At 36.8% G+C, this 7,951-nt stretch overlaps 1 protein-coding gene across 6 annotated transcripts in view; it reads left to right on the top strand.

Moving 5' to 3' along the window:
* WEE1 (WEE1 G2 checkpoint kinase) overlaps positions 1 to 7,951 on the top strand; it is a 19,965-nt gene that overhangs the window by 8,891 nt on the left and 3,123 nt on the right. For 4 of the 6 annotated variants that reach the window (XR_001513816.1, XM_015563719.1, XM_015563720.1 and 1 more), the window contains 5 exons: positions 3,449 to 3,544; positions 3,639 to 3,724; positions 4,798 to 4,968; positions 5,059 to 5,204; positions 6,480 to 6,568. Coding sequence is in view for 5 of the 6 variants with exons in the window: in XM_015563719.1 (XP_015419205.1) it covers positions 3,449 to 3,544; positions 3,639 to 3,724; positions 4,798 to 4,968; positions 5,059 to 5,204; positions 6,480 to 6,568 (588 nt within the window). In the remaining variant the exon portion in view is untranslated. Of the gene's footprint in view, positions 1 to 3,448; positions 3,545 to 3,638; positions 3,725 to 4,797; positions 4,969 to 5,058; positions 5,205 to 6,479; positions 7,807 to 7,951 lie in introns of those variants that run through there. The other 2 variants (XM_015563721.1, XM_006763476.2) reach the window with 2 other exon arrangements.

Below are 7,951 nucleotides of genomic sequence, written 5' to 3'. Positions count from 1 at the left end.
AGGTTACTCTATATACAGTATCATGTTATCTGTAAATAATGACAGTTTCATTTCTTCCTTTCCAATTTTGATGCTTTTTATTTCTTCTTGTCTGATTGTTGTGGCTAGGACTTCCAAGTACTATGTTAAATGAGTGGTAAAAGCAGACATCCCCATGTTGTTCCTCATCTTAAGAGAAATGCTTTTAGTTTTTTGCCAGTTGAGTGTGATGTTGGCTGTGGGTTTGTCATAGATGGCCTTTAGTATGTTGCAGTATGCTCCCCATATTTCTGTTATGCTGAAAGTTTTTATCATAAATGGGGGCTAGATTTTGTCAAATGCTTTTCCTGCATGTATTGATAATGATTCTTTGATTTTTATCCTTCGTGGTGTTATGTGGTGTATCATGTTAATTGATTTGCAGATATTTTTTGCACCCCAGGAATAAATCCCACTTGATCATGGTGTATGATTTTTTAAAAATGTATCATTATATTATTTTTCTAAAATATATTTTATTGCCCTGGCTGGTTTGGCTCAGTGGATAGAGCGTCGGCCTGCTGACTCAGGGGTCCCAGGTTCGATTCTAATCAAGGGCATGTACTTTGGTTTACTCCTGCACATCTCCTACTGGGGATTTGCCCGCAACCCAGGTACATGCCCCTGACCGGAATCGAAGCTGGCACCCTTCAGTCCATTGAGCCAAACCGGCTAGGGCTCTGTCTTTTTTAATGCTTACTATCTAAGTTCTCACGGATCGTTCATTCCTTGAGCATCCTTATAACCATTGTTTTCAACCCTGCATTGGGTAGCTTGGTTGCTTCCATTTTATTTAGTTATTCTTTGGAGGAATGATGGTTGTTTTTTCATTTGGGGCATGTTTTTTTTTTAATTTATTTTTTGTTTGTCTCTGTGTATTAGGTAGATCTGCTGTGTTTCCCAGTCTTGTTATAATGGTCTTTATGTAGTAGATGTCTTGTGGGGCTCAGTGGCACAATCTTGTCACCTGAACTAGGTGCTCCAGGAATGTCTCTTGTGTGGATTATGCAAGCCTTCCTGTTGTAGTTGAGTCTTGAATGCCTCAGGCTGGCTGGCTATGAGGATTGGGGGTCAATCCCCAACCACAGTGTGAGCTGTTGTGTGGAAGCTACAGTACCATGCCACTGCCCCCTCCTCCCCCCTTTCTCTCACCAGAATTGGCCCCAGCAGGGTCTGATGCCTGTCAGGATCTCCCTTTGGGTGTGCCACTTCTGTGGCTAGTTGGGTCATGCTCTGGTGTAATCTAAAGCCCACCACTGGTTGTGTTGGTTCGGGGTCCACTTGGGAGGAACTTCAGTGCAGGTGGATGCCAGACGCTGCCTGTGACTGGGTTTGGGCTACCTGTCTGGAGCTACCAAGCAGTCTGCAGTTTGTGACTGTCTTTACTGAGCCTGCGTGCATGTGTGAGGAGTCAAGTTTTATACAAAGGTTAGCTTGGCTTCCACCAGCTCAGAGCCTGGGTAGATCAGTAATAGGCCCAAGGCAATTTGCTCTGCAGCCCCTGAGGTTGCTGGGGCTTCCTTCTGGAGAAAGTCTTCACCCAAGTTCTTAATAGTTGATTAGTCCAAACTACTATTTTTTCAGGAACATGAATTACATCTGGTTATATCCATTGTCTTTTAGGTTTTACCTTCTACTTCTAAAAATAATAGTATAGACCTTGTCTTGCAAGATGTTCTTCCTTCTGGATTTGGTTGCTTCCTTGTAACATTTAATTTATTCCTTTCTCCCCTTATATTTCCTATAATTTTGAAATTATAACTAAAAGGCTGATGGATTTATGTTAAACATTTTAGGGTAGGTGTTTTTAAGTTGAATTTAATATGTTGTTTTTTACCCTATAGAAATGTGTATGATCAATGGGAATTTGTTTTACACAATTTTTTTTTTTAATCCTCACCTGAGGATGTTTTTTCCATTGTCTTTTTTTTTTTTTTTTAGAGAGAGTGGGAGCCCGAGTGAGACAGAGAGAGACAATGAGAGACATGGATGTGAGAGAGAGACATCGATTGGTTGCTTCCCATATGAACCTCAACTTGGGCTAGGGATTGAACAAACAATTCAGGTACGTGCCCTTGACAGGGAAATCAAACCCACGACTTTTCAATATGCAGGGTGATTCTCTAACCACTAGTCAGGGCCACAATTCGTTTTAATAAGAGTATGTGAAGAATTTGCCTGTACATTAACAATGCACTAAAATATTTATTTTAAATAAAATATGCCCTAACCGGTTTGGCTCAGTGGATAGAGCGTCAGCCTGCGGATTCAAGGGTCCCAGGTTCGATTCCGGTCAAGGGCATGTACCTTGGTAGCGGGCACATCCCCAGTAGGGAATGTGCAGGAGGCAACTGATCGATGTTTCTCTCTCATTGATGTTTCTAACTCTCTATCGCTCTCCCTTCCTCTCTGTAAAAAAATCAATAAAATATATAAAAAATAAAAAAAAATATATTTGGGCTGAAGGCAATAAATGTGAATTAGTAAGATTTGCCTATACTCACTCATCTTGTATTGTGTCAAATATAGTAGATCCTTATGTTGTAAGTACAAAAGTTGAAAATAAGTTTTAAAATTTCAAATTCACAAATACCGCCACAAATAAGTTGTCCTATAAATAAAGCAAAACTGGAAAGAAGACTCCAGTGAGTATAACATAAGTTCAGTACTATATTGATAAAACTATTAAAATGGGATCTGTTGCTAAAATTTATGTTAATCATGAGCTTGCTCAAATTTGAACGTAAAAAAGTGTTTTTTTAGCTGAGACAGTGAACCCCACAAAGCTACATTGGGTAAAGATGCTGTGGCGTCAGCCAAACTCAATAGATATGTGACTCATCCTTTTCATACCAGCCTTGTAGCATGAGTTTAAAATTTGTGCTTTGGCAGTATTACAAATTACTATGCTATTGCCATTTGCATGGTTTCCAGTAATTAAAATTGCTGAAGATCGCCCCAACCGGTTTGGCTCAGCGGATAGAGCTTCGGCCTGTGGACTGAAAGGTCCCAGGTTCTGATTAAGGGGATGTACCTTGGTTGCAGGCACATCCCCAGTAGGGGTTGTGCAGAAGGCAGCTGATCGATGTTTCTAACTCTCTATCCCTCACCCTTCCTCTCTGTAAAAAATCAGTAAATATATTTTTAAAAAGTAAAACAATAAAACTGCTGAAGATCCATGTGTAGATGTGAAGGGATTAATTATAGTGGTTTCTAAGTGTTCAGGATGAGAGCTAGGCCAGAAAGTATATTCCTAGAAAATAAAGCCCCAGTTCCCATTTGAGACTGTTACTTCATAGTGTTTGGGGTAGAACATATAAGAATCTATATATTTAAAAGCTTTCTGGATGATTTCTGATGTATGCTTGTTTGTGAACTTTGGTTATACTATTAATTGTTCATGTGGCTTATATAAATAACTGTTTGACAGGTAATATTTTCATATCTCGAACCTCAATCCCAAATGCTGCCTCTGAAGATGGAGATGAAGATGAATGGATATCTAACAAAGTTATCTTTAAAATAGGTAAGAAAGAAAGATAACCAGATTATTACTATAAAATAAAAAGAGGAGCTGTTGTGTTTTAACTCTTGCCTGTATTTCTTTTCAATAATTCTAGGTGATCTTGGGCACGTAACAAGAATCTCTAGTCCACAAGTTGAAGAGGGTGATAGTCGTTTTCTTGCAAATGAAGTTTTACAGGAGGTAATTTTTCTCCTTTAATAATGCCATTTGTTTTGCAACACCATTTGCTGGAAGAATGAATATAAATGCAGATGTATTAAAATTTTAAGCTAGTAACTAGTAGAATAGCAATGACAAAATAGAAAGTCTATTAGCAAGTCAATAAAGGTAAGTTTATAATATTCAATGTGGTAGAGTTGTGGTAAAAGAGAAGTTTCCATACCCTACTGGTGGTACTTTAAAATGGTACAGCATTTTTGGAGAGCTGAATATTAGTATTTATCAACATTTAAAAGTCAAGTACCTTTTCATTCAGAATTTCCATTTCTGAGAATCTCCTACAGGAATATTCCTATTCAGACAAACCAAGAACAATGCAAAATAAATAGCAGCACAGGAATGATTAAGTAAATTAAGGCTAATAGTTAATAGTACTGTTTCAAAAGTGTGATGAAATATTTCTCAGTAAGAGTTTTGACTGGAAGTAGAACAAATAAATTATGATCATTGTTCTTTTTATGTATATTTGTGTCTTATGTGTATTTGTAGCTTTTCATGTATGTATGTTTTGTGTTTTCATATGAATGCTCCTAGAGCAGTGGTTCTCAACCTTCTGGCCCTTTAAATAAAGTTCCTCATGTTATGACCCAACCATAAAATTATTTTCGTTGCTACTTCATAACTGTAATGTTGCTACTGTTATGAATTGTAATGTAAATATCTGATATGCATGATGGTCTTAGGCGACTCCTGTGAAAGGGTCATTCAACCATGAAAGGGATCGCGACCTACAGGTTGAGAACCGCTGTCCTAGAGGGATAGGAGTTTCTTCTGAGATTTGAATTGGGCTAATGACAGGAGACATTCACTTTTAGAAATGTTTTTACCAACCCCTCCACCTCAGAGTGTATATTACTTTGTAATTAGAATAAATCCCCCAAATTTACTTTTTCTCTGAATAGGTCCTAAACTTAAATGTGGCATTGAACATTTTAATTTAGTCCTGTTTTTCACCTAAATCATTATGAGGTATAATCTTACTTTATTTTGAGCATTTTTATATTTCCTTAAAATTTTTTTATTTTATTTTACAGAACTATTCCCATCTACCAAAAGCAGATATTTTTGCCCTTGCCCTCACAGTGGTATGTGCTGCTGGTGCTGAACCCCTCCCCAGAAATGGAGACCAGTGGCATGAAATCAGACAGGGTAGATTACCACGGATTCCACAAGTGCTTTCCCAAGAATTTACAGAATTGCTAAAAGTGAGTATTTTTTATATGAGCACTTTATTGACATGGTTTAACATTTTATTAAATCACATGTTTTTACCTTAATTTTACTTCTCTTTCAAGGTTATGATTCATCCAGATCCAGAGAGAAGACCTTCAGCAGCGGCACTGGTAAAGCATTCAATATTGCTGTCTGCTTCTAGAAAAAGCGCAGAACAATTACGAATAGAATTGAATGCAGAAAAGTTCAAAAATTCACTTTTGCAGAAGTAAGTGAGGGTTTTTTTTGTTTTGTTTTTACTTTTTTGTGTTCATTCACAAATTTAATAATATGATAAAGGCTTTCTGTCAGTGACAAATATAGTGCTTTGGCATGTTATACAGTTAAATGTTGGGGGACTTCTGCCTTAAATTAGTACTTGACCTATAAATTTGTGTTGTGTCTAGACTTTGAAATTATTGGGCTACAAGTTTTTAAGACTAGCATATATTTGCAAGTGATGATAATCCCCAAGCCTCAAATCATAGCAAAAGCTAAGTTAGCCTATACCCCCCCAAAGTCTCAGTATCAATGAACATTCCTTGAAACTTTCCGTTGTACTAATTTTATTAAATTAATGTCAATTAGGTTAGAAGGTGATTCTTATATTTGATGTGAATGACCTTTGACATTTCAAAACTGATTGGAATGATAATTCTGATTCATTTGCTTTATTGCTACCATTTTGATTCTAAGCTAGTCTGACTTGAAATATGAAAAGGTTTATTTGCCACTAGTTTGTTAGATATAATTATTCATACAAATAGGAAGGATTTTGCTTTCATCTCTGTTATGTAAAGATATTTCACAATTACAGATTAGAGTTCTATTTGAAGTTTTTATTAAAACCCAGTCATGGAGGGAAGGTGGGGGAGGGTGAGTGGGTGGGAGGTAATCAAACAAAGACTTTGTATGCAAATATGCATAACCCATGGATGCAGGCAGTAGGTGGTGAGGGCTTGGGGTGGAGGACGAGGGGGGTGTTGGAGGGGGTTGATGGGAGGAAAAAAGAGGGCATACGTAATACTTTCAAAAATAAATATTTAAACGAAACAAAAATAACCCCAGTCATGCCCAGCTGGTGTGAATCAGTTGGTTAAGCTTTGTTCCATGCACCAGGACATCACTGGTCAGGGTACATGCCCAGGTTGTGGGCTCAACCCCCTTTAAGGGGGTGTGCAGGAGGCAGCTGATCAATGTTTCTATCTCTCCCTTTCTCTGAAATCAGTAAAGACATTAAAAACACAACAACAAAAAAAAGTCATTAGTAATGTCTTTATTACTTTGTATTTGATAGCACAAAATAAGATTATTTCATAAATTTAAGTTGTTTGAGCAGAAGCTAAAGTTTCATACTGTATTTTTCCTCTTCTCAGTTGCATGTTAGAATAATGATGCAAAGATCTTCCAGCTGATAATATAGTTTGTGTTTGGCCTCTTAGGATCCCTTCCTAGGATTAACACAGTAGGTGAAAAGTCTTGTTTTCTATTTTTGTGTTTGTAGAGAACTCAAGAAAGCCCAGATGGCAAAAGCTGCAGCTGAGGAAAGAGCACTCTTCACTGACCGGATGGCCACTAGGTCCACCACCCAGAGTAATAGAACATCTCGACTTATTGGAAAGAAAATGAATCGCTCTGTCAGCCTTACCATATACTGAACTACGTATTTCCCACCTCCCTAAAAAAACTGTGATAAGAGGAAGTTAAAGCTAGGTTGAAATCACTGCTAAAATCCAGTTTGCAATTACTTAAAATCGGTGTCAGTAGTTTTACTGAAATACTTTTTAGGACTTTTATTTGTGAATTACAGTTAAAAGCTGTATTTTGACCAGTGCTCTATCAGGCTTTCATTTAGTTTATCAGTTTGTCTTCTCTAGGATGTCAGTCACTGTTGGATGTTGCATCAGCCTTTTCAGGGTGAACCACTGTGGTGGTGTGCTGCTGATAGTTTGCTGTTCCATTGTGATAAAAGGTATCCTTCCCTGTAGTGACTTGTAAAAAAGGACCAAGGGCTTTATTACAAACATTCTCCCTTCGAAAAGGGAAATAGAGAATCAGTTACTACTCAGCCTTCAGTGTACCTGTGTGTCAGTCTTATATTTCTTTTTTGTTTTTTAATTGTGAATTATATTTGTATATCCAACTGGGAGCACTTTTGGGCACTGTATGAACCATGGAATAATTCTGTGGAAGTATTGCCTTGTGAATTTGCTGCTATTTTAGTTTTGTCTTTGCTGTAAAATTGTAGCATTAAACAATCATTGTTAACAGGCTTTCTTTTGAAAACAATTATGTGAAATACATAGCTGCTCTTGATGAAAAGCAGCTTATTTGCCTTTTTTCCCCTTTGAACTTTGAAGCTAGTGCATTGGAGAAATGCACCCTTTCCCCCCATAATGCTGTATTAATGTAGTATAATTCTTGCTGGTTTTGTAATTTTTCCTGATAATGCCCTTCCCTGAATTTTTAAAAATCTTCTCGCCACCCAAGTTTTGTACTTGATTGTATTGTTAGTCTGTTTTTAACTGTTCTGCCTAGTTTCTCTTCAATATTGGTGTATATAAACTAATCTTGGTGATACTGTACATAGCTGTTTGAAATGCCAGAATGACTTCTGACTATTCCAAGCTTTTCATAAAATATATTTTATCTGTGATTAGCCACTTGACTAATAGTACTGGCTAACAGATAATTGAAAAAAATTTGTTTATTGTTTATTTTTCCTATTGATTTTGGTTTAAGACTTGTTTGCACTTGTCTGTTTGACTTGTGTATTATTAACATTGTTTGGCATATTAAAAGTCACTCTGAGCTTACCTTAATTGTCTAAATCTTTGTGATGCCTATTTTCTGTTATCTCCATTATATATAGAGTACTAAAAGCAGAGGATGTTTTTTTAAATATATTTTATTGATTTTTTACAGAGAGGAAGGGAGAGAGATAGTTAGAAATATCGATGAGAGAGAAACATCAAT

Source organism: Myotis davidii, unplaced genomic scaffold, assembly GCF_000327345.1.
Source record: "Myotis davidii unplaced genomic scaffold, ASM32734v1 scaffold118, whole genome shotgun sequence".
NCBI classification, from domain to species: domain Eukaryota; kingdom Metazoa; phylum Chordata; class Mammalia; order Chiroptera; family Vespertilionidae; genus Myotis; species Myotis davidii.
The sequence above is the reverse complement of the archived record's forward strand: the minus strand, read 5'-3'. Positions and strand labels throughout refer to the sequence as shown.